The sequence below is a fragment of the Rhamphochromis longiceps genome, linkage group LG17, assembly GCF_057381845.1.
Source record: "Rhamphochromis longiceps isolate RC_006_pf linkage group LG17, R_longiceps_female_GT1.1, whole genome shotgun sequence".
NCBI lineage: Eukaryota > Metazoa > Chordata > Actinopteri > Cichliformes > Cichlidae > Rhamphochromis > Rhamphochromis longiceps.
This window is the reverse complement of record NC_140573.1, coordinates 34,194,888-34,221,206: the sequence shown is the minus strand read 5'-3', so window position 1 is coordinate 34,221,206 and position 26,319 is coordinate 34,194,888. Positions and strand designations below refer to the sequence as shown.

The following is a 26,319-nucleotide window of genomic DNA, read 5'->3' as shown; positions in this document are numbered from 1 at the left end:
TTAAATTGTTTGGACACATGAGGGGGGGTGGACAGTGAAACCTGTCCTCACAAAAGTTGCCTAAAAAAGGTTACAGTTTGATTTCATTATAATTGGGCAACAATGAAGGAATCAATGCCCATGTTGATTTTCTTGCATGGAGCAATGATAGATGCTCTATAATGAACAAAATAAGAAGGTTGTCTTCTAAACTGTCATAAGTGAATACTTGAGTGTTTGTCATCTATTGAAGTCAAAAACCAAATGTGCTGCTACTTTAAGCAGCGCACTTAACGACTTTGCTTTGCAAGTGTTTCCTGATGCAATTGTCAGGGTTTTTTCTACCAGTGTTTTTAAAAGAGTCATTAAAATTGTTTGGAAAGCTTTGCGCGCCAGTGTCTCATCAGAAAGACAAAATAAAAAGAGGATGCACTCAGTGCAGCTTTATCTGTCAAAATACCCACATTGAAAAGTGTTTGATGATAGTTAAAGATCTGATAAAGAGAAAACTTTTTTTACTCTTTTGTGCCATTATTGACTGCTGTTTCCTCTCTTGTCCTGTCTCCCCGTGCTCTCTTTTTTTACCGCGTGGGTGTAACAGGCTTATAGGGTATAGTTGTTACCCTGCAGACCAGGTAGGCAGCGTGGACACCCAACTTTGTAAATTTGATCACTTGTGATCTCGACCTAGGGTTGCCAACTTTTTAACTATGAAATAAGGGACACCCTAGCATATCAGAAGCCAATGCAGCCAGTTGGGCATAGTTTAAATATGCATAAAATTTTGGTATTCAGTTTAATCAATACCTCATCTAAAACGATAATGAAAAATACAGTAAATGATAGCTGCAATCACTATTTACTTAAAAAAAATTCCTTTAAAAATAAGCAAAAAAGAAATAAAAATCAATATTCAAAATACTGTAAATACGGGCTTCCATTACCCAGTTTAGTAGCTCTTTATTTTTATGAATCGGGCCGTCACTGACGACTGTGAGTGGACACAAGCATTGGTCTGATACAACTGCAGTCAAATCAGATTTTGTATTTATAAGAGTGCCATCTGTTGGTCAGAAAGCAAAATTGTCGGTAATAGTGAATATACGGAATATTTAAGGTAGAATAAGGGACAAACCAATTTTGCTCATTATATGGGATGTCCTGGCTAAAACGGGACAGTTAGCAACCCTGTCTCAATCACAAGGTCACAGGTCAAGTTTTCTGAAAATCTTGTGAATACTATCATTTTGAATCCCTGAGATTACTTAATATAATAAAAAGATGTGGGAAAAGGTTCTGTAAGGTCTGTTTTTTGTGAACTTTTCTTTAATTGTTTGTTTACCTGAACACCTGTGGGGAAAGTCTTTATCATTAGAAAAAGCTGCAAAACTTGAAAACTTTAAATCCGCCCAGAATTTACACCCTCATTCACATTTTCTAAAGCCATCCAGTGGGCCTGACTGAAGTCTTTGCCAGGCCCATTCTGTATTTAGTATTTATTTATTTATTGTCATTGTCAAGAACAATGAAATTGCGTTTGGGGCTTCCATACAACCCCAAAAAAAGAAGAAAATAATAAATACCCCTTAAAACCCAAGTGTACATATTTAACCCAGTGTGACTCCAATGCAATAAGACAATCCTTAGCAATAATGTTCGTAGAAATTCAGACAAAGACCTGAGAAACATGACAAAATACAACAATGCAACCCATTCAATATTATTGTACTGTGAGATATGATATCAGATATGATAGTTATCTATTTAAGAAAGAGGGGGGGGGGGGGGGGGGCAGGAGGGGGAAGAGAATAAAGATATGATGCACCAATGCAGACCAGTTCATTGCTATTAAGAAGTTGGATATGGTTATTGTCCGTGAGAGGGGGGCAGAGAGTTCAGGAGCCTCACAGCCTGTGGATACAGGCTGTTGGCCAGTCTGGATGTTCTGGCCTGTATAGACCTGTACCTTCTCCCTGAGGGCAGCAGATGGAAAAGGTGGCGCGCAGGGTGATGTTGGTCCCGCAGGATACTGTGCACCCTCCTCAGACAGCGAGTGGGGAAGATATTACTGATCTCTGGCAGACTTGTTCCAATAATTCTGCCAGCTTCCTTCACCACCAGCTGGAGTGCTTGCTGATCGGCCTTAGTGCAGCTGGGGGAACCACACTAGAAATCCATACGTCAGAACGCTGCTGATGGCACAGTTGTAGAAGTTCAACATCAGAGATCTGGGAATGTGTGCGCTCCGCAGTCTCCTCAGGTAGTAGAGGCGCTGTTGGGCCTTCCGTACAACTGAGGTGATATGGTTGCCCCAGGACAGGTCCTCGGTCACAGTTACCCCCAAGAATTTAAAACTGCTCACCCTCTCCACCGCCTCACTGCCAATGAAGAGAGGCAGATGGTTGTTATGACCCCTCTTCCGGAAATCTACAATGATCTCCTTGGTCTTTTTGGTGTTTAAGACCAAGTTATTGTCGTGGCACCATGACTCTAGTTGTTGCACCTCTGTCCTATAGTTTGTCTCATCATTGTTGGATATAAGTCCGAGCACTGTAGTGTCATCTGCAAACTTAACAATGAGATTGGACGCGCAGGAGGAAATACAGTCATGGGTGAAGAGAGTGTATAGCAGAGGGCTCAGAACACACCCCTGAGGGGCACCGGTGTTGACCACAAGGGTGGAAGAGGTGTTCTTACCCACTCTGACACTCTGTCTACGGTTAGTGAGGAAGTCCACAATCCAGTTGCACAGAGAGGAGTTAAGTCCCAGTTGGTGGAGTTTGGGACGTAGTTTGTATGGCCGGATGGTATTAAAAGCCGAGCTGTAGTCTACAAAGAGGAGCCGTGCATAGGTATTCCTGTGTTCCAAGTGCTTCAGTAATGTGTGCAGCACTGTGGCGATCGCATCCTCGGTTGACCGGTTCTCCCTGTATGCAAACTGGTGCGAGTCCAGGGATGGTGGAAAAGCAGCTCTGATGTGTTTAATGACCAGTCTCTCCAGGCATTTGGCGGGAATGGGGGTGAGTGCCACAGGTCTGAAATCGTTCAGACATGTGACATTTGACTGTTTTGGGATGGGAACGATGGTTGCTGCTTTGAAACAGGATGGTACCAGTGAACAGGACAACGAGGTGTTATATATAGAGGTGAAGACGTCCGCCAGGTCCGCAGCACAGTCTTTTAGCACCCGGCCCAGCACTCCATCCGGCCCGGCCGCCTTCCTGGTGTTAATGCTCCGGAACACACGCCTCAGCTCATGAGTGCTCAGGACCGGAGCAGGGTCGGTTGAGGGGAGAGGGGACAGGACAGGGTCGGTGTTCTCCCTGTCAAAACGGGCATAAAAGAGATTTAGATCCTCAGCCAGAGTAGAACTGTCGGCTGAGGGTGATGGTGTTCTTCTTTTGTAGTCCGTGATAGCCCTGATGCCCTCCCAGACCTGCCTTGGGTTTGTGTTGTTCTCAAACCTGGCCTCGATACGCCTCCTGTGCTGCTGCTTGGCAGTCTTGATGCCTCTTCTCAGGTTGGCCCTGGCAGCACTGTATGCCTCCTGGTCCCCGGATTTGAAAGCGTTGTTCCTTGTTCGAATAAGTTGTTGAACTCCGTGTGTCATCCAGGGTGGATTATTAGGGAACACACGGAATCGTTTCCAAGTTGTTACATTGTCCACACAGAAACAGATGTAGTCCAAGACAGTGGAGGTGTAACTGTCCAATGCGACACGATTGTCAGTGTCCTGCACCTTGAATACATCCCAGTCTGTGCAGTGGAAACAGTCCTGAAGCATCGGAATAGCATCCTGCGGCCTTGTTCTCACGGTTTTGGTTGTAATCCCAGTGCTCTTGATCTTTTGTGTGTATATTGGGTGTAGCAGAAGGGAGAGATGGTCTGACAGACCCAGGTGGGGATAAGCCTGGGCTCTGTACGCATTCGCCATGTTGGTGTACACCTGGTCCAACGTTCTATCTCCTCTGGTAGCACACTTCACATTACGGTGGAAATTGTGAAGTACAGATTTCAGGTCCGCGTGGTTAAAATCCCCAGCCGCAATAAAGACACTGTCCGGGTGTGCTACCAGGCTGTTATTGATGCTGCTGCTCAATTGTGCTAACGGTAGCTTAGCATTAGCATCTGGTGGAATGTAAACAGCGCAGATGTAAACGGCAGAAAATTCCCGAGGGAGATAGAATGGACGGCACTTTAACACCAACAGTTCTACCTCTGTACTGCACAGTTTTTCCGTTACCGTGACGTTCATGCACCAAAGGTTGTTAATATAGATGCACAGCCCCCCGCCAGTCTTCTTACCCGAGTCCGCAGACCTGTCGGCTCGATAGGCGGTGCGGCCTGCTAGATCGATAGCCGCATCGGGAATGGCGCTGTCCAGCCAGGTTTCAGTGAAAATCATGCACGAACAGTTATTAAAAGTCCGTCGAGTGGCGATCTGCAGTCGTATTTCATCCAGTTTGTAACGGATTGAACGGGCGTTGGAGAGGAATATGATCGGGAGTGGTGGTTTAAACGGACTAGTCTTTAGCCGTGCCCACAGGCCTCCCCGGTTGCCTCTCTTCTGCCTCCGCTCGCAACGTCTCCTCCTGCGGCTTGCTGTTGCGGGTAGCCCCGGGGGTTGCTTAACGATCTCCGGGGGGATGAGATACTCGGATGTTAGTTGAAGATCTCCACGGCTTAGTTGTAGTAGATCATCTCTGTTGTATTGAAGTAACCCCAGACTGTGTGAAATAATACACAGTACCACCAAAAGTGCAAAAGTGTAGGAGCTCCGGGCCGCTGCGTCTGTGCGCGCCGCCATCTTGGTTGCAGTGATCAGTGATCTGGCCCTCATACCTTATGTTTGGCACCCCTGCCTTCAGGGGACGGTTGTTGTGTATTTGTTCTATATAAATAAAGCTGAATTGAATTGAATTAAACTGTGTATGTGTGTCTGTGTGTGTGTGTATGAGACAGAGACATGCGTGCTTGTGTGTATGGTTTTTGTTCAGGAAAATCCAAGTCCACTGAGGACAGACAGCGTTTTTGTGTGTGTGTCTGTGTAAGTTTGTGTTGGTTCCCTGTGATATAGCGAAGTAAAGCTGTGTGTTTTCATGTGAGAAGGAAAGTGATGATGTATTGACAGAGATATATTAAAGGCTGCAGCCTCGGGTCCCTGGCCTCCAGCCCTCTGGCCTTCCTCTCCTGTCTGATATTAGCAGTGGAGGTGTATTTAAAACTGTGTGCGCACACCTACACACATGTTACCCAAGTAAAACTTACATCATGTGTCCTCCAGCCAATCCTCTGAATCCTCTCCCAGCAGCAGGTGCACATTCATCACTTTAGTTTTAAACCTTTATAACCAAAGTGCCGTCCTTAATAAGATTTCTCTTAAAAATTTAAATGAACTGAGGTGATGGGTTGGCATTACAGCTTTTGCCTCTCGGCACAGCAGAGTCCCCCTTGTCTCTGCTTTATTCGTTGTCATGCTGATAATTTAAGAACTGGTTGCAAAGGCTGGGTTTTCACTTCCATTCTGTGCTATTACTACATGCAAATTTTCTCACTTGGTAATACCGTGAACAGAAAGTCTGACTCAGAAATATAAGTGCATATTTTTAGGGCCTCAGCTACCTTGACACCATCCATGAGAGCTCGTCAAATATTAGGAGTAGATTACAGAGTGTCATTGCAAAATTGACTAATTTGTAGATGGATAGGTTGATTGGATTTAGCTGCTCTTAAGTAGATCAATAATAAATCAGTGCCATCATTCTAGTCACTTGTAATCCACGTCTTTATCTTGCCTCTGAGGTGATTACTGCAAGTCATCTTACCCTTATCTTAATTAGAAGCCACCAACTTGCTTTCAAGGTGCCCAATCTGGTGTTAGTTTCACACAAAGGCCACTCCCCCCACCCCCCAATACCTGCATAACGTTTATTTGTGATTTTGAAATATTACAGAAATTTTTTAACAAGGTTTAACAGATGAGATGCTTATTTATTTTCATTTCCTAGTGGAGCTACAAGAATCCATGGTTTAATGTGTAGAAACATATTTGGAAAAGGAGAGAGCTAAGTGATATAAATGCAAAAAAGAGGGCCACTTTCATGAGGAAATCAATTTGCTTTGATATAAGCTCTATATAGTCGGCATGAAAACAAATATCGGAGAGATTGGGGAAGTTTCCGCTGAAAGTTTTTCCTTAGTCTCTTTTTAAATGTGTGGCCTTGCATGTGAGTTTCATCCCATTAGTGCAAAGCATTGTTCCCACCTGCCGAACACCTTCTCTACAGTGTGCCACTGGAAAGCTCCAGGGAATTAATGGCTCACTGGGCCATTAATTCACTGCCTCGCTCCGTGCCTTGCTTATACTTCAGTCTCCCAGACAAACTGAGCGCTACCTTAGAGAGCTAAGAGTAACCATCGATTGAGTTCCTCTTATCTATCAGACATTTAAGGATTTGTGTTTTGATATACCTGCAGGTACACCGATCCATTTCCTTGATGACAGTGTAACTTCTTATTTGTATTTTTTTGTCTTTTTATTTATTTCTTTTTTGCTTTTACCAAAACCAGTCTTATCCTAATCACTTGTTTTCATATAGACAGAGGAAAAATATTCCCCACCTTTTAAAAAAAACCCCAAAAAAACCCTTCTGTCAGCATTGAGTCTCATTTGTGTTCCTTAACCTCTTCACTTTTTTAGAAAAACTAAAAAAATAAAACAACCCCGTTCATTCCTTTTGCTTGCTACCCTACTCAGATTTTTTCCCCTCTGTTTGCTCCCATCAAGTGGCTTCCTTTTTACTCTTTCAGTCTCTTTCTTTCATCTCGTCTACATTTTTCATTTGGTTGTCAACAAACAAATTACAGGCTGCTATTCTATTCTGAATTTGCTGTGATGTGCAGAGCATACACAGGGTAAACCCAGGACTTTAAAGGGAATATGTCATTGTTGTTTCGCAGCATTTAAATGAGCTCAGCATAACTTTAGATTTATTGTCAATAATAAAACTAGCAGTCATTAGGTGCATTGTGTTGCCCTAAAGCAGGGCTCTCCAACTCCAGGCCTCGAGGGCCAGTTTTAGATCTCACCCTGAGTCAACACACCTGAATCAAATGATCAGTTCATTACCAAGCCTCTGGAGAACTTTAAGAAAGGGATCTCAAACTCTAGTCCTCAAGGGCCAGTGTGTCCCTGTTGCAACACACCTGAATAAAATTAGTAGCAAGAATATAAGAACTTGACTGCATGCTGAAAAGGCAACCCCTCACCCTACTCAAGTAAATTTTTAAGTGAATGTAAGTGTTTGGAAAAATGTATTTCTAAAAGTACTTTTATTGCAGTATGTCCATTCACTCATGAGCTGCTGTAACATGAATCAAGTGGCTGAATTGCCACTTGATCATGTAGTCAAGTTTTATAGTCTTGCCAATGACCTACTAATTTTATTCAGGTGTGTTGCAACAGGGACACATGGAAAAGTTGCAGGACACCGGCCCTCGAGGACTGAAATTTGAGACCCCTGCTTTAAGACATGTTGAGGAGGTAATTTAGCAATTTGGCTGCCCTAAGGTGTGTGTGTTCTTGTGCTTGCACTTCATGTGTGAGCTAGCATTTGCCAAAACTGGTGAAACATGCACTTGTTGTACTTTATGTGAGCTGTCTTCTACATCAATCGAGACTATAGTATTTGCTTGCTTTCACATCCATGTGAATTTGAGTGGCTCCCATTCTAAATCTATTGGGTTTAATCTGATTTTACACCTGTTGTAGCCATAATACCGTCAACTCTTCTGGGGAGGCTTCCCACAAGGTTTAGGAGTGTGTTTATGGGAATCTTTGACCATTCTTCTTCCAGAAATGCATTTCAGAGGTCAGACACTGATGAGAAGGCCTGGCTTACAGTCTGCGCTCTAATACATTCCCAAAGGTGTTCTTTTGGATTGAGTTCAGGACTCTGTGCAGGCCAGTCAAGTTTTTATTTTTTGAAGTACCCCTTCACCTGGCAAATGCCAAACCCAGACTTGTCCATCAGATTTTCAGACTGAGAAGTGCCTTAAAGCACTACATCTGATGCTTTGCATCGAGCTTGGTGATGTAAGGCTTGCATCCAGGTCAGCCACTGAAACCTATTCTATGAAGCTCTCTAAATGCTGTAATCTGAAGGCCAGAAGTCTGGACATCTGTAGCTGTTGACTCTGAAGAAAGTTGACGACCTGTGCACACTCTGCACCTCAGCATCTGCTGACCCCACTCTGTGATTTATTTATTTTTTCTCCATAGCCTACCACTTTCTGACAGTGTTCCTGTCATTTGCACTCGCATTCACTGGATTGTGGAATATTTAGTAGCACACAAATTTCTCAACTTTACTTGCTAAACGGGTGTCATATCACAATACCACACTGGAATTCACTGAGCTCCCGACCCATTTTTCCACAAATGTTTGTAGAAGCAGTCTGCATGCCTAGGTGCTTAATTTTATACATCTGTGGCCATGGTAGTGATTGCAACACCTGAATTCAATGATATCGATGGGTTAATGTAATTCTTGAAAATCAGTGTCCTGACAACACTATTGACTTGGATGTGAAATGGCCAGCTGTTACCATATCACCCTCTACAATTTGGATGAATTAGTCTATCCTAACATTGGACAAAAGGCTGGAAGCCATGAACAGGATTCCAGTCCATCACAGAGAGCCAGGCAACCACTCATGCTCACATGAATTTAAAATCCCCACTTAGCACAACATGCTTGTATTTGGACTGAGGAAACCAAAAAGAAACCTTTGGAAGAACATGCAATTTCGTGAACCTTTTTGTTTTGGTATGAGTCATCTTACACCTACAGCCATGGAAAAAGTAGTTTAACTATCATAGTCTACTGTGGTAGTTGCATTGTTAAAATATAATCCCCTTTTAAAACAGTTAAATGAGAATACATTTGTAACATGAAAGCCTAAAAGACCGGCACAAATGCAAAGGTACAAACAGTAAACAGGAAAAAATGAGACAGATGGCCCCAAGACAGGGAGAACAGGGTTAGACGGAGCGAGAGACGCCCAGGCCTTAGCCCCAGCAGTCTTCATGCTGGTAAATTAGCTTGGTGAGATCCCACTGTGGCGATACTCTCCTCATTAAACAGAGACCAGGCTTGCTGTTAGAGGGCTAAGTCAAAAATGTTTTTGAACAAGTAAATAACTATCCAGACTTACTCAAAAGCAGGGATCCAGACGACCAAATCAATTTACTGTATTTGTGCCTATATTCTCATGGTCACCATGCTCTCTTCAATTCCTCCAGCTCATTCTGGGTGTCTAAGACTTGTCAATCCTTGTCTAAGCTCTGTAGCCTTTGAAATTATGTATACAAAATGACTACAATTTCTCTCCACGCAAAAGTTGACTATAAATTGGTTAGCGTGATTAAGCAGATAATTTTATCACGGATGACGTGACCGACCTTCCTCACGATGCCCCTGCAAGTCTGTCTGTTTAACAACGTATCCAATCCTCTTACTGACAGTGTTTTTGTGTGTGTGTGTGTGTGTGTGTGTGTGTGTGTGTGTGTGTGGGAGACAGAAAAGCGATATGTGCATGTAATGCTTTGGGGTTAATTAGCTTCAAACCAATGCCATCTATCAGCCTTCTGCTCAGACTCTGCTTCCCTACCTGACGGCTCCATTACCACCAGATACACACAAGCACACACTATAGGCCAGTTTAGGTTGCAGTCATGCTTCTGTAAGGTCTCCACATGACAATAATTTTTTAAAACAACATTTAGAATAAAAAAAAAAAATCTAATATTTGTCATAGATTTAGATTGTTTTGTGCTTATTTTCAGCCCGTCGTAGGTTACTGTAGCCTGAAAGCACAGCACAAGTTGCTGACTCTAACATTCCTCACAAACCAGAAGTCTCCTTAGGTAAGCATATTTTGCCATGCTGATTTTTTTTGTCTTTTTGGTTCCTCTGCCAGGATGGGTGCAATTCTGTGAAATGAATATACTCAACTTTGGTTCCCAGCTGACACAACACACACACACACACTCACTCACAAAAAGCCAGTGGCTTGAATCATTAGGTCCAAATCCGGCTGTTAGTTATCTGTTCAGCTCCCTAGTGGGATTTAGTTGGATCTATAGTGAAGGATGAAACTGTTCCTCTCTTTCACCAAACCCATTAAGGAACAGACGGGGCAGACCTAACTGTCTATAGTGGCAGGACTTCTAGGATATTGGCTTATATTGGTTTCTATTGCTTTCACTGCCCCCAGAGTTTATTCAGGAGATACTATTTGGAAACAAAAAGCAGAAGGGCTTTTAAAGGTTTTCTTAAAGCAATGTTTTAGTCAAAGGATTTCGTTTCCAGAGCTCAAGAAAACAGTGATATTAACAGCTTGCTGGTGTTGATTGATTGTTTTCATGAAGGGGAAACATAAGCTTTTACTCTTTCAATACTCTTTGCTTAGAGGGGAATACAGCAATTAAGAATTAATCTGTTATTTTTATGGCTGAGACTAGTCTATTCCATGTTTTCATTGTAATTAATTCTATACTTAAGCAAAGGAACCAAGATTTAATATCTTTGCTGGCTGGGCCCAATCGCTATTCAGTGGCAGCCCCACTACTTGATATAGATTAGTTTGTGTTTGTTCTTAGAAAGAGTTTAGGCTTCTAATGAGGTTTTGTGGGGAGGTACAGGGAATAAGTGCTGGTTCAGAGACCTTTTGGCTTATTTAAGAGTAGTGACTGTAAGGAGGCGAGCAGCAGCATGCATACTGGAATTCTGGTAATCCAGAGATCCTTGGGAACAGAGGATTAACGATTTAAGATGCCTTCATTATACAACAGTGTGTGAAAATTATTTATTTGCTATTATATATAGACTGTATTCCGGGGATCCAAAACTACCAACAATTTGTTACTTTGTGGAAGTACGGTAGTTCTTTGAATAAAATGGGGAAAAAAAAAGAGTTTAAAATTCAAGCTTTCAAGCAAGCATTTATGCAAAATGTCATATATTGAATGACTGAATTGTAATGAATAGCCAAACAAGGTTATGAACAGCATCTAGAACTAAAGAAAATAACATTAACGCTGTATGTTCACCAAAGTATTTTCTCTTGAATACAGCTATTTCTTAGTTTGTGATTGGGTCATCATTCAGCATGTCTATAAGGTCAAGTATCTCCAGGACATACTGCATCTACAGCGGTTTAGATACTTTCTGTCTCATAGAAAAAGAAATACTATCAAATTATTACATTTTAGCATCATCTTGGTTACAAACAGGCTTTTTATTTTTTTATTTTTTTAGCTGAATATAAGTCTATTTGCAACAAAAGTTTTCAGTTGCTTTATCTGTCCACTTTCCACTACTAGACTCCGATCCAGTTGTTTATACATTCAGTAATTATTGTTGATATCTTTCTGCAGTCAGTGGATATTGCATAGATGATAATAATTGTCTTCCAAAACTCTGAAACAATACAGGACATTACTCTGATAAGTGCATGAGAGTCAGAAAGTGTTAATTGAAATGGCAGATAAGCCTATACATACTCTTCCATTTATTACTCACACTTGTATTTCCCTCTCTCTCCCTCATACAGTCACACACATATTCATTAGAGCAAATGGAATTAAGGGGATTGCAGGCATAATCTTCTTCCCCAGCGATGTGGGGGAACCAAGCTGTTAATTTGCCGCCTCTAACTACACCTCCAACTCAGCTTGTTTTGAAAAGGGCTCAAGTCATTGCGAGTCAATGGGAACTCACAGTACGTAAATGATTTACAACACTCAAACGTCGCTTGACATTTGGAAAATTAAGAAGGTTTCTGCACCTTTATGAAAGGTACATATCTGTTTTTCAGGGATCTATGAATGTGTCAGTAGTGGTAGTAACTTGGTAAATGGACCAGTACTTATATAGCGCTTTTCTACTCCAACTAATCACTCAAAGTGCTTTTTACTACAAGCCTCATTCATCCAGCCACACACACATACACACAGGCACTTTTTTTTTATATGTACGTTTTCGATATTTGCAGTGCATCCTGATGGAGGCAACTCTGGGTTCAATATTTTGTCCAATGGATGCTTTAACATGTAGACTGGGATATCCAGTGACTATTGTAGCACTTACGTGGGTTGAAATACAGTATCAATGGATAATTACCAAGGTAATGAGTATTTTTGGGCTAGTATCAGAAGATTAAGAACGACCCTTAGAGCTCTGCTACATGAATGGCAGAGAAACCAGACAAACACAGTTGTGTGGCTTAAAAGTACTTTAGTGATGTTAAGCCTTTTAAAGGAATTTTGTAACCAACACTGAATTACAACAGGTTTTAACAGAACTTCAAGTATAAAATTTTCCCCCAAAGTAGCAAAAAAATAGAATAAAAATAAAATTGTGCACAAGTAAAGAATTGGTCTTTTTTAAGTCCAAATGGTGCTGGTGGGGTCCTTGACAAACAGGTGTATTGCAATAGAATCTGTCCAATAAGGAGTGTGTGTGTGTGTGTGTGTGTGTGTGTGTGTGTGAGAGATTGTCTGTCCTACCGCACTACTTGTACAGTAGAGGATTGCAGTCCATCAATGTGCAAATGAGTGTGCGTGTATATGTATATCGTCTCCTAGGATCTTAGGTTGGCTCGCCATCCAGTGAACACTGTAACACTCTGGGTTCTGGAATTGCTGACCTGGTCTTTGGATTCGTCCCATATAAAAACCTGTTGAGTGGATGCTCAGCGTTTACGTGAAGCCACAGCTCAGTAAACCTTCCGGTCTTGTTCTGTCCTCGATAACAATTTTTAGCCCGCCTGCTCTGTTCGGCTATAGAAGCAGGAGACTGAAAACTTGGGAGCTGGTACTAAGGAAGGATAAGAGCTGCCTAGAGCTTCACTGATTGGCTGACACGAGAGGAGTGGAGTAAAACCTAACAGCTCTCATCAGAGCTCATCAACCCTCGGAGAAACTTAACCCTTGTTTAACCAGAACAAATATATAAATCTGTGTCCCTTTTTTGTTTAAATAAATATTTTGATCTCTTTTCACTTTCATTAAACAAGAACAGTAAGAACAGAAACAATGAACATAAAATGTTTTACTTTTTCTTCTTTTTTGTTTAAGATGATTTTAGGAATTGGGTTACACTATACTGACATTTATTTACAGTTATTTTTATTTATACCAGACGATACTTTATTTTAACAGGATAATGCTGTAAAAATATGTAATTAAATCATTTATTATAGCATATATCTAGTAAAGCTCCAAGTTTTACAGTATTTTTTTAACAGTACAACAGTAATTCTGAGGCACCAGCCCTATCACAACAAAGAACTGGATAAACCAAAGAAAAAGTATGGAAAGATGGCTTGTGCTTCTGCGTTGTCAGTAGCTTTGCTTGTGAAGTACAGTCGCACTTTTAAACAATTAAGTCACTCGGATATTTCACTGGGTGTGTGCTCAAGTACGGCGTGGAGCAGCAGCGAGCAAACAGCCACCTCTGCCCCTCAAACACAGGAAAGAAAGGAGAAAAGAGAAAATTCATCATGTTTTCTCCGAGTAGAACTAATAAAGCTGGAGTTTATCGATACCACAGTCTTTAATAATTTAGCCCTGGTGCACGTTTTATTACCTGTTTTCGCTACCTATCCCTAGTGACTATATAAATGTCTGCAGAAATATTTTGTGAAAACACAGGTATATTTGGGGTAGACGGTACTGGCTCTATGCCTGCAGTAGACAATATTGGATGTTGAATCTGTACTTTATGTAACTCTCGCTCCCTCACTGCACTTGCTCTTTTCTCTGCTTTTCGTCCTCTTACTCAGTAATGACTTGGGAAGGATGACAAGTCATTACTGAGTGTGTTTGTCTGAGTATGTCTGTGGTTCCCAGCTTTAGAGTGAAATAACAAAAGATCAAAGTATTAGGTTTGCGGAGGTCACAAAGTTTCTTTCCCATGGTAAACAGACGGATACCTCATACTCCTGCATCCATGAATTCAGTGCTCTTTGAAATGGATATTCAGTTATTTAAAAGTACATAGAGTAAAAGACCAAGTAAAACGGTGGAGTTACACACAGCATAGACGTGAACGCAGCAGCACATGCATGTAGCCACATACTGTATATACAGTGATGAGCTGGAATTGGCTTTGATTTTTTTCCTTTTTTGTTTGTTTATCATTACCTCTATGAATTATACATATCCTGAAGTTCACCAGAGTTCCCAATTCTATTCCCCTGACAGAGGAGACCAAAAACGGCACTCAAATGCTGGAAGTGTGAACTTCCATTGGGTTGGAAAAATGGAAAGTTATTAAACAACTGAAAACTGAGGAACAAAGCTGTTTTGTTTCAAAATTAGATATCCAGCCAGCAATAAAACAAGAATTTTTCCATTTAGTACTGAGCAATGAGCGTTGTCATAGAAGTGAAAACAAAATATTCTCTCTTCTCAATATTCTCCTTATACACAGTTAATGTGCTGTACAGGTTAGGAATTACAATTAGCATACTTCATTTACAATACAATGCATTTTTATGCTGCATGCAATAATCTTGAAACTTAGCATTATTTACCTTTGTTTACAGATTTGCTTCAAAACCACTGAAGAGAAATAACTTACAGTATCTCTCAAAATGGATCGCTGACCTTTTTAAAATGGCAAAGACAAGTATAGATGCACAGCGACAGAGACTTCAGATGATGCTCAAAGGGAATAAAGACAGTGAGTGATGGCCTTTAGAAACATTCAAGTCACATAAACACACATACTTGCACACACTGTCTGTCCTAAATCTCCCGCCTGGATTTGCTGTGTTCAGCAGTTGTCGACGTTGGTGTTTTTGTGTGTGTTAGCATGGGAGACAGACAGCTGACACACCTTATGCTTGGGCTGAGATTGGCAGTTAAGAGTTGCTTCGAATGTATGCCAATGATATGTCTGCCCAAAAACTCTGGGCAGACGGAAAGATTTCAGGGCTGGGTTTGCTGTGAAGGGACAGTAGATGATGTATTTTAACTACTTCACTGGATGGTGGAGTGACAGGAAAAATGAGAACAAATCACTACAGAGTAAGTGAGAGTGACAGAGATACAGAAAATGAGAGAAACACAGAGAGATAGATCACTTGTCTGTTTTGATGTAAACTCTAAAAGCACGGTCCCTGTGGTCCTGGGAGCATCAAGATGGGTGAATGCAGAATCAAAATCAGTTTATGAAATCCTTCAAGTGATGTTGACAGATCAAAATGCTGCTGGTTTCCCTTGTTATGTCTCAAATGTTTTTTGAAAACACATCATGTTGGATGTTGACAAATATTTACCGACTGACAGAGCCAAGACGAGTAAAGAATCCATTTGAGGGGATTCTCATCAGTCGAAATATTTCCAGTTTTTATTTTTTATCATCCTGTTGATTTTCTTCCCTTTGTTGTTGTTGTTGTTTCTCCATTGTTTGTGTGCTGATGCAGAAATGACAGTTTTTTTTGTATGTCTGTGCTGTTGTCTAGCTGTCCATCTTAGTCCCGGTGCGTGTTTGGAGCCAGCTCGCCCAGGGCTTTGTGCAGTGGCAGTCAGCACATAAATGTTTTGTGTGGTGTCAGATCTGTGCGTGTGTGTGTGTGTGTGTGTGTGTGTGTGTGTGTGTGTGTGTGTGTGTGTGTGTGTGTGTGTGTGTGTGTGTGTGTGTTTGCGAATGTTATAAATGGAGGGGCTTCTCCCACTGTCAGGGGGAAAAATCAATCTGCCTGTCAGCCATTGAACACCTTCGGCCTGTTATGCCACCTATCACAAGCAATAGACGTGTGTGTGTGTGTGTGTGTGTGTGTCTTCTGTTATTTCGTCAGCCTCTTTGTCTCTCCGTTCTGCAATCTGACTGTTGTGCTTTTCTTTCCCACATGTCTCTTCTCTGTCTCTTTTAAATCTTCTCTCTATCCTGAATCTGTCAGCCATAACACAAGTGTTGAAAAATGACACCACCTGCTTACCTTTTAGTTACCACACTGTCAGCCTGTATTCATATTTCCAATTATGAAGCAATTATGCTTTAATACCTGTTCATCATCAGTATGTTTTCTTTTTCCTTTCATATCTATGAACCAGCAATTTCTCATTTTAGTTACACTGTAACTTTCATGTTGATGACTTTGTCTCAATTTCCTGACAGTTGTTTACCACACTGATCCTGCAGGGAGTGGGCGTTTTGTAATTGCTAGTTCAAATATCACTGAACCGTTTTACTTTTTCGAGTTTTTTTTTTTTCATTGTATGGGAACACATTACTTGTGGTGATAAACATTAAATTGAAAAAATAATCATATAAGAGTCTTCCCACTTTACTCATTTTAATATGTAGGCAGTAAAACAATTACACTATTTGGCTCACGTTCAGAAACACCACGCTATTAACTGTGCTTTTTTTCACATTTCCTCAACATCTTCCTTCCTTCTTCCCCTTTTTCCATCCAGATCCCGCAGATCAGCTACGCCTCCACGGCTCCCGAGCTGAGTGACAACACTCGCTATGACTTCTTCTCCCGTGTTGTGCCACCGGACTCGTACCAGGCCCAGGCCATGATGGACATCGTCACGGCAATGGAGTGGAACTACGTTTCCACGCTGGCCTCAGAAGGCAACTATGGCGAGAGCGGCGTTGAGGCCTTTATCCAGATTTCCAGAGAAACTGGTAAGAGCGAACCTTTCCTCTGTTCATCTGCATCCCCCCTTAAAACGAAACCTCAGCTCAGCCTTGATTGAGATTAGAAGACTTATATTGTTTTTCTATATCATAGATTGTTCTGATTTTGTCTACATTTTATGGCGACGAGTTTTTATCCTCCAGCTTTTCTGGGAAAATGTTTGAAGCAGCATTTATATCTCCTTCTCTTCTGTGTTGTGTGACACCTTCATACAGTATTTGCTGTGACTGTCACTCCAGAGCAAATCATAATTTAAATGGATTTGAGTGAGAGCAGAGCGGAGGTCTATACTAGAGTTAAAAAAACTGTTAGAAGGCAAGCTCGCCACTTCTGCTCCACTATCAGGATGTAATAACTATGATATGATGTTCATAGTGCACTTTGGTGTATAGTACATGAATAGTGGCTTTGGCCTGCAATTTTGGATGAATTGTAGAAAGAACACAGTGGAAACCTGTTGTTTAAAGTTCTAGAGAAACTCCGGGGGAAGTTCACTCTTTGCGTAAATTGCAGGCTGTAGATTGCAGACTGTGGCGAGCAAACTGAGAAAGTTATTGTCGCAAACATGTGATGGACAAGTGCAGCCATCTGTGTATCTGTCTTTTAGTTCTTTATGCATGTATTTCTTTTTTGGCAGTGACGCCAGCTCTCGCAGACGCATTCAGCCGGTGTGAAAAAGGTGTGCTGTCATGGTTATTGTCCCTGAGAATTAGCAGAACAAGCTCTAAACGTCTAATACGGCAACTCTAGTTACTCTAGTAGGCAGGCGGGTGATACGGCGTTAAAGAGTGGATTTTTATGTTGACACAAAGACAGGGGTCATATTAAGCAGGTGGAAATCAAGAGTGAGGTTGATTTTAATAAGGTGGTGCAGAGTAAATTGTTGGTGGGAAATGTGTCTTGGGTTTTGGCCCGCACGCAGTCATTTCAGAGCACATCTGTTGCTGGTGCAGCATTAATGTGCTGCCACTTTGGTGCTTTGATCAACAAAAGCAAAGCTAAGTCACTAAACTGCTGTAAGAACTTGGAGCAAATGTTCAGCAGTAACAGACTGTAAATGATCAGTTTTGTCATTGCTGCTTAAACTGTCATCTGCAAACTGGGATCAGTAATTTGAGCAGGACCTGTTGTCCTCTGCAGCTTTATGCTGTAGTGAAAGCATCTCAGTTCATTAAATCTCTTGATCCATCTGAAGGCAGCAGGACTCACGCAGCCATGTGTCATCAAAGGAAGGACAAATGGTGGAACAGTGACAGAGTTACGGGTGCCTGAGGCTAACTGATGTCCATGACGATCAAAAGGCTTATCTGTACTGTAGTACAATACCACAGAAGAGCTGCTGTAAGACATATCTGAACACCTTCATGCTTCAGAATGGTAGACAGGTAGTATAACAGTTGGGGCATGGTCACCCCTACCTGTCTAGAGCCTTCAGTGGAAGCATGAGTGTCTAAACTGAAACATGGAGCTAAGTAGGAATTCCCCCTTATTGCCAGGTGCATGAGCATGATTTAGCAGGGAGAGAGATAGCAGCATGATGCATTTGGTAACAAGCTATTGAACCCAGAGTAGGAAATGTTCTGCTGGTAAACCTCAGGTACTAAACTTTGTTGCTGACTATGCATGGGGTTACTACAGCTGTCAAGATACTGGAATTTCAAAGTCGATACCAATACCCAAGAAAATACTCAATACTAGATAAAAGCTTTTGAGCCCATCGTGCAACAACAGAAGTAATGAAAAAGAAGTTATTAACATTTGTTAATGTTCCACAAATTTTTCCAGTTATAAGTTAGAATTAGCAAAATATTTTTAAAAAAATGCCCAACACATATCAATAATGTAATTATTGTGGAAGAAGAGCATAATGGAAGATGGAGTGGTAAAGTGTGGTATCACTTATGCTCATTGCCTGCTTTTCAAAACTGACCTCAGAGCTATACAACAAAATAAGAAACCCATTTCAATAAATTATTGTGTAAGTAGTTAAAGCTTATCATATATTGTCCACCATTCACACTGGTCCACCTCAGTCTGCAGCTCTTTGCGTCCTTTCTTCAGCTCTTGAGCCACAAAACCCGTCTGATTTGGCTGTGCTGCTCCGGATTTCACTCTTCATTTGCTCGGTTTACTTCTCTACATTAGACTCTGCACTGTTGGGCTACGGTTCCCCCGCTGCTCTGCACAGCCAGCAAACTGCCCCATTCTCTGTTTCCGTAATCCGCTCTGTCACTGCTCCATATTCCATCCATGTCACGTTCAGCCTGCAACAATTATTTATCTTTTATCTAACTAAAATTCAGTAGCTGCTACCTTAATGATAACAGATGGCTAATGTGGCTACTGGGTAACTGCTAACAGTTAAACAGCTAATGTCAACATATATGCTGGCCAGGTTAGCTTTTACGATAACTTTTTAATACTTCACTGGGTTGAAATAGGAGCTTAACTGTGCTCTCAAATTCCTCCTAAAACGCTGTACAGTGTTAAGAACATTGACTACTACAGCTGTTAGTGATTGGAGGGGCTGTGTGAGTGTTTGCCGGCAAATTATGATGCAAATTATATTAGTTAAAATTGGTTGGTTTCCTGTCAAATCATACAGTTCACATACATAAATAATAGCAATGCTCCAAATTTTAGCAATGAAATAACTTTTAGTAAGTTACACTGCAAAGTGCCATTGTCACATTTTATTGGAGTAGTTTGTGCTTACTTGACTTAATTGACAGAACGCATGATTTAAAGAAAGGATTTATCGGTCCTGTGTTAGTCTCTGCCACCTTTACAACACTATTAAATAAAAGTAGCATGTCGTATTCTTTAAATGCACTAGACCGTCACATTATAGTTTATGAAACAGTTTAGAGTAGAAATTAAAATACCTTGGAACATTTCTGTCATATAAATGCCTTCATCAGCCTGTTTTAACTGTTTATTTCTGCCATCACTGTGCAAATTAAATTAAAAAAAAAAAACGTACAGACCTGCCTCTGGCTGTAGATTTGGGGTGCTTTGAGTTCAGGTCATGCTGCTCTGCACAGTTGGGACAACAATCGGATTTCCTGGAGAAACCTCCCTCTATTTGTTGAGCTGCTGTTCTCATGCATCACTTAGAGCAGAACAGCTGTTTTCAGAGCAGTGACACCCGTGATGAGGGAATTTGTCACCACGGCCTCAGTACTTTTGAATTCCACTTCTAGAGCCGAAAGTCTGCAGGTCTTGAAGCAGATATCCTGCTCACAGCTATATTTTGTTTCTTGTCTCCCTGCAGCAAGCTTTTGCCATTTTCTCTTAGCCAAGGTCTTGGAGAGTAATGGGCTTCTCATGGTGATATACTATACTGTTGTTAGCTGGGCTTGTATTTAGCAGTGGGATGTAAATTGGACAGTTGTTGGCTCTTGATTTTTACGGGCTGCTTGTGATCGATGTGTTTGCAGGTCTCTTTTAGTCTCGGCCTGCATTTCTGTTCTTTTTAAAATCACTCTTTGCCTGCTGTATTATCACGGAAAGATTTCAGGGCTGGGTTTGCTGTGAAGGGACAGTAGATGATGTATTTTAACTACTTCACTGGATGGTGGAGTGACAGGAAAAATGAGAACAAATCACTACAGAGTAAGTGAGAGTGACAGAGATACAGAAAATGAGAGAAACACAGAGAGATAGATCACTTGTCTGTTTTGATGTAAACTCTAAAAGCACGGTCCCTGTGGTCCTGGGAGCATCAAGATGGGTGAATGCAGAATCAAAATCAGTTTATGAAATCCTTCAAGTGATGTTGACAGATCAAAATGCTGCTGGTTTCCCTTGTTATGTCTCAAATGTTTTTTGAAAACACATCATGTTGGATGTTGACAAATATTTACCGATTGACAGAGCCAAGACGAGTAAAGAATCCATTTGAGGGGATTCTCATCAGTCGAAATATTTCCAGTTTTTATTTTTTATCATCCTGTTGATTTTCTTCCCTTTGTTGTTGTTGTTGTTTCTCCATTGTTTGTGTGCTGATGCAGAAATGACAGTTTTTTTTGTATGTCTGTGCTGTTGTCTAGCTGTCCATCTTAGTCCCGGTGCGTGTTTGGAGCCAGCTCGCCCAGGGTTTTGTGCAGTGGCAGTCAGCACATAAATGTTTTGTGTGGTGTCAGATCAGTGCGTGTGTGTGTGTGTGTGTGTGTGTGTGTGTATACGTCACTGTACAGTCTGAAGCAATACTTAGCAAAGTGTGTATTTGTGTTCTGGGCCGGGGGGTGGGGGCATTATCTTGCTTTATATGTGTGTAGGTGGATGTGTGTGTGGGTGTATGGTTGGGGCTGCATGCTGTGACAGCAGTCACTCAATTCTTTACTCTGCCTCTCTGAAGACGCCAAGCAAGCTAAGGAAGATACAGGGATGGCAGAGTGGACAAAACGCTGGTGAACAAGAGGAGGGGACAGGAAAAAGTGACAGGACGGGGAGAGTTCATAGTGTGTTGGAATTAATGAATGAAACTGGACGCTGGGAAATAGGTAGAATAGGAAAAGAATAAGGAAAGGAAGAGCAGCATTAGGATAAAAATAAGGACCCTGGTAATGATATTAAGCATGCGTTGTACACATATGCATGCATATATTCCCTGAGACACAGTCATATATTTTCATTTTATTGCATTTTCAATAACAAGTGGACCTCTTCAGATTCACTCAGAGAGAGAAAATAAGAGAAAGCGAGCTGCTGGGAATTTCTAGGATGTTATTTTGTAACTGCGGTGTAATGAGTGAAGTTTACAAGGCACTCTGCATACTGATACCAAACATCCATATGAATTGGTGTGTAATCATTCACCGATGAGTGTTAAAGGGTGGGTGTGTTTGAGAGAGTTATAGAAAGTGTGCACGTGTACTGTGTGCATTGTGAAAGGATATTAATTGCCAAAAACTGCTCTCATCACATTAGCATATGTCAGGGGTTAGTGGGTGTGTGTGGGGGGTGAATAGGTGATAGTGGCAGCAACAGAAAATGTTTAAAACTGTCCACTCAGACTTTTTATTTAAGACTCTGGAAGTTAAATCTTTACTTCTCCAATACGGTGTTTGAAAGTGAATATGTCCTACTTATGTTTGCTGCCGCACAGCTGCAGCGCTATGCCTCTCCCAGGAGGAGTAAGTAGAAAATTCTGCACATCTAATTTTTCAGCCAAGTCCACAGAGCAGTCAGCAAAATCTTTGTTTCAAAAGGACTGCTTTAGGAGGAAAAAACAACTGGAAACAACTTTGTTTTTAGGTTAGAAGGGAAAGAATGCAAAGAACAGGATGCAGGTGGTAAAGAAATCAACCTTCCTATGTTTGCCTTACTTTGCTAGCTCTTAACACTGGCATTAAACACAAAATTTCACTAAAGCACTAACTCTTGAGCCCACACCTTAAAAAATTGCCACAGTGGCCAACGTCAAACTGATCACAGTTCTTTTTCGTCTCCAAAAGCATGGATCTTGTCAGATCACCCCTTGCCATTAGTAACCAACCATGAGACAAAGTATTATGAACTTTGGCTTAAGATATTAGAACCCTTTGAGGAGGGAGATCGCAATGATGCTGTAAGGGGAGCCAGATAAGGTTGGCTCCCCTTACAGCATCATTCATCTGTATAGTGGTTTATTATATCTGTCCAAATAACTGCAAATTATTTAAGCCTGCAGTCTTTGTGCCCATATGTCCAAATACCTGCTGGCGAAATTACCAACACAGTCCCCGAGTGGCACAGCTTGCTTGTAGAAGAATCTAACTCATAAGTCTTCCCTGATCAAACCTGACCTGACAAGGTTCGTTTGGAGTAGGAGTTCTCACACAGATGTTTGGCAGCTTCTAAAAGTGTTAGAGATTTCTTTCTTGACTACATCGTGCATACTGTTTGTTAGAAGCAGCTAAAGCCTTTGACAGGGTGGAATTTCATTTTCTCTTTGAGGTCTTAGGGAGACTTAGATCATGGCCTGAATTCATTAAGCGGGTAAATGTGCTTTATAGTGCCCAGAATAAATTTGCATATTTTTTAATAAAAGCTCAAATTTTCAATATCACTATTTGATATGTTGTTTTCATGTTATCTAAAAAAATAAGTACACTTCAAATGATTCACAAATAGTTTCATGCTGCTTTTCTTTACATGTTATCGTGAATGTTGTGTATTCAGGATAACAGATACGGGGAAGGATTTGGTTTTAAAGTAGGGATGCTCTGATGCGGTGGAGTCAACAGGCTAATAGAAATTCAATACAGAATCCTTATGAGATTGCAGCAAATACCTCAGTGTCTCACGACTTTATTTCGAGGCACCCCCCACCCGCTGCGCAAATTGTACTTAAGAAGAGGGATCTTGCATTTGGCAGTGCCTTCTCTGTCTCACAGGAATATAACTTAATTTTTAAAAAGGAAATAAAAATGAACCCAGGCTTATTTTTGTGGAATCTTTTCAGGTGTAGAGCTCACTTTAAGAAATGTTCAGCACAAATTATTTAACAAGCTTCTTTTATTCACATGAAGAAGCATTTTATTTCAGTGGGTTAGATCCAGACCTCCCACAGTTCGCCAGTAGTATGGAGAAAACTTTAAAGTGTTAAGCCACAGAGTGACTGCACTCTGCCTTAAAGTGGAATTCAAACTTTTTTTGATGAACTGTGGGAGACTTCATCCATCTGCCTCCCAAAATGGGAACCAGATCTAGTATGCAAAGGACTTTGCACAGAGGAAGAGGGGCCTTTTCCTGCCTCTCTACATGACTTTCTTCAAAGTATCTTATTGCTTAGTAATTCTCACTATTTCTTGTAAGGGAACCAAGATACTAGTTTTTGGGGTTTTTTTTGCCGGAAATAATGTTTGGTGTTGAAACTGAGCTGATTGTGCTCATGAACATAGTTTTTAGATACACCACACTAGCAGCTTTGTACTTGATACTAATTTGTCAGTGTTACCATGCAAATGTGCTACACAGAAAGGACCAGATTTACTGTTGTTTTGTTCCAGGGCAAAAGCCTCTTTGGGCTTAAAAGAGTACTATTAGGATTTTTTAGGAAGCTTTCTTTAAGCAGTCTTCTGGAATAGTTCTATAAGCTTCTTGAAGGACATTCAAAGCTCTTCTTCGGGCTTTTGTCATGCATTTTTTTTGCCAAGATGATCCCACACTGTTGGAGTAATGTGGGGTGGCCAACGCACTGATAATCTTCCATTGTGTGTGTTCTGTATCCAGAGCATCTAATTTATAATCATACTGTACTTGTACTGTTTTTGGTAAGTACATTATTCACCCCCCAGGTACATTAATTGCATTCACTTTTCTGTTATTTTGGAACGCACTTGGTCAGTATAGAAATGAACTGCCTGCGTCCATGTTTGTAAATTACCATCTTCTTAATAAATCATAAACAGAACTTTTAAATCTCCATCAGCGCATTTTAAACAGTTTAAATCATGTCCATGCTGTTTAATTGGCTTCTCATGCCAACACTTCTATGTTTCTATCCATGTAGGGTTCTCTAGTATATATTTAATATATTTTTTGTTTGCTCATCCATGCCTACATCCTGAAATATATTCACCGTGACGTTAACTGCATATGTAGCCTGCGTGTTGTCACCCCCAGCCATGGCTTTCCAGTCATGCAGAACTAGTAACAGACACAGCTCAGTGAGCAGGGGCCAAATGTGTTTACTCATCATTAGTGTGTGCTCATGAACTGGATGCATTAAACAGGTTTTGTACACAGCGAATCGATGTAGCCCACTGATCAAAGGTTAATGAATAAATAATGCAAAGGTCAACTTTTTTTAGGCAAAAGTGGCCCTGTTACAGTGTTAAAATATCACAAAGTTGCATCTTACATCACACAGAGCAGAAGCAACGCATCAGAAAAGCCTTTTTTGATACCGAATCCCTGAAGAGCAAAAAAACCAAAACAAACCCAAAACATATTTTTTTCTGACACAGAGGTCTAGACCAAAAACAGAAGCACGCAAGCATCTCAACCTGGTAGTGTTTCATTTTAGTGCTGAGACAGTCCAAGCTCCTGGCCTACATTTTCATCTAAAGGGCAATCTCCCTTTCCACCATCCAAGAGTACTGTTGACCCTCTCTGTAGAGAATACATCATGTAGTGCTGAGGCCACAGCCTCCTAAATCAACCAGTGTTTGAAACGTATGGATTTCTGCACTATAAAACAAGAGGTGGCAGTGTACTTTACCAAAGATAGAAGACATCTTTTAAATCAAGTCACGGCCCTTTCTCCTTCCAGTACCCTTCCTCACCTCCCCGTGGAATCCAGCTGGGATTAAAACTACCACATCTACATTCAGACACACTGCAGACAGAGCGAAAGGGGATGTGTGTTTGCAAGGGAGAAGGAAAGAGAGTGGGCGTGACTCAATCTGTGTGTTACCGAGTGTGTATGGGCACCTGTAAGTGTAGGGGGCAGAGAGAGAAAGCATATGTGTGGACTGAGTTCACCGGCTTAGAACAGTCAACTGCCCCTGACACTGGCCGCTCTGCTGCAGCTCTGGAAGGCGGTAATGAAGAGAGGAAGGAAATGAGCGGGAGAAAAAGGGCTGAAAGAAAATAATTAAACGTTTATCTCCAGATTCATTTAATTAGTTCTCTGGCTCTACACTAATCTTCCGCCTTTTTGCTTAGCTTTGCCTCTTTAGTTCGCTTCGAGTCCACTCTTGCCCTCCACATTGAAGGCGGTCCTTGTCATTATCCAGCACTTGCTACTAGCTATTCTGTTTTTTCATTGAGGAAGAGCAGATTGTACATTAATTGAAATGCACCTATCATCTATTTATGAGCTTTTACAGTATGTTCCATTTTTAGACCTCACTTGTGTTGGAGAAAAGGTAATGATCTGAAAAACAAAGAAAATCCTATATTTTTTGCTTGCTGTATGAATTCAATTGTTGTCTGGTGTAAGTGTGAGTTTTCTAACACAGGCTGTCGCACAGCCTCACAAAATATAAATGCTCAAGAAAAAGCAGCGGGCACTTAAACACACTCTCTAACTCTCTCAGTTGACAATGTATGTCTCTCGGGTGGAATTAGCTCTCTGTTTCTTGTCCTTGATTACACTCCCCTCACAACTTAAGACTGATACTATTCATCACCACACTCAGACACAGACACACACTCACATGGGGAACACAAACATCAACCCATCCATTTGTAACTAATTACACCAGCCTTGGTTCTCATCTCAAGGTGAAGCTGTCTTAGTTGCCTGAAGGGCCCCAAAGTCTCAGTTGCTTATAGACTTGTTTATCCTCTTGGTATGAGGCATGATTGTCTTTGTGAATTCAAGTTCTTCTTTTATTAAACCTTTTTTTATATATATATATATATATATATATATATATATATATATATATATATATATATATATATATATATATATATATATATATATATATGTGTATATATATATATATATATATATATATATATATATGTGTATATATATATATATATATATATATATATATATATGTATATGTATATATATATGTGTGTATATATATATATATATGTATATATGTATATATATATATATATATATATATATATATATATATATATATATATATATATATATATATATATATA

General features: G+C 40.8%; 1 protein-coding gene across 1 annotated transcript in view; it reads left to right on the top strand.

Annotated features, from left to right (window-relative positions):
• grm8a (glutamate receptor, metabotropic 8a) overlaps window positions 1-26,319 on the top strand; it is a 307,806-nt gene that overhangs the window by 118,436 nt on the left and 163,051 nt on the right. Inside the window, exon 3 of the mRNA XM_085386123.1 lies at window positions 16,472-16,688. Within this exon, the coding sequence (XP_085242249.1) occupies window positions 16,472-16,688 (217 nt within the window). The remainder of the gene's footprint in view (window positions 1-16,471; window positions 16,689-26,319) is intronic.